Source organism: Tupaia chinensis, unplaced genomic scaffold (genome assembly GCF_000334495.1).
Source record: "Tupaia chinensis unplaced genomic scaffold, TupChi_1.0 Scaffold140061_1, whole genome shotgun sequence".
Lineage (NCBI taxonomy): Eukaryota > Metazoa > Chordata > Mammalia > Scandentia > Tupaiidae > Tupaia > Tupaia belangeri.
Genome location: NW_006199940.1, coordinates 207805 through 208418, shown reverse-complemented (window position 1 = coordinate 208418; position 614 = coordinate 207805). Strand labels below are relative to the sequence as shown.

General features: G+C 71.8%; 1 protein-coding gene across 1 annotated transcript in view; it reads left to right on the top strand.

Moving 5' to 3' along the window:
* Positions 1-614, top strand: part of SCRT1 (scratch family transcriptional repressor 1) — a 4090-nt gene that overhangs the window by 2122 nt on the left and 1354 nt on the right. Inside the window, exon 2 of the mRNA XM_006162471.2 lies at positions 500-609. Within this exon, the coding sequence (XP_006162533.1) occupies positions 500-609 (110 nt within the window). The remainder of the gene's footprint in view (positions 1-499; positions 610-614) is intronic.

Below are 614 nucleotides of genomic sequence, written 5' to 3'. Positions count from 1 at the left end.
TGGGGGGCCTGGGGAAGACCGGGGAGTGGGCGCAGAGGCAGGACCCGCAGGGTCCTCGCTGGCGGTCCTGGCTTTGTGCGCGGCGGGTCTGCAGTGTGTTGCATAATCTGGGAAAACTGCTGAAGTGGGGAGAACCCGAGGGGAGGAGGGAGAGGGAAGGGCCGCCCCTCCCCCCTGACCTTGAGGCTCCACGGAAGGGGGGCAGCCGCGCCCGGAGATGCGCCTCTCCTCCCCCAGGGGGCGGGGCGCGAGGGCGGCGGGGCGGAGTCAGGCCGGCCAGGCCTCAGCGTCCTCTCCTCTCTCTCCTCCCTGCCGTCCCCATCCTCCCTGCCCTGCGGTCCCTCGGCCCCTTCTCCTTTGTCCTCGTCCGTGCTTACCTCCCCCCCGGGCCCTGGCGTGCCCCGGCCCGGGTCTGCGCTGTCGCCCGCCCCTGCCCCTCGTGTCTCCTGCCCACTGCCCTGTCCCCCTCTGCTGTCCGTCTGTCTGCCTCTGCCCGCAGGATACCTCAGCGACTGTGTGGGGCCCGCTTCTGTCTACGATGGCGATGCCGAAGCGGCGCTGCTCAAAGGGCCGTCCCCGGAGCCCATGTACGCTGCGGCGGTGCGGGGAGAGCT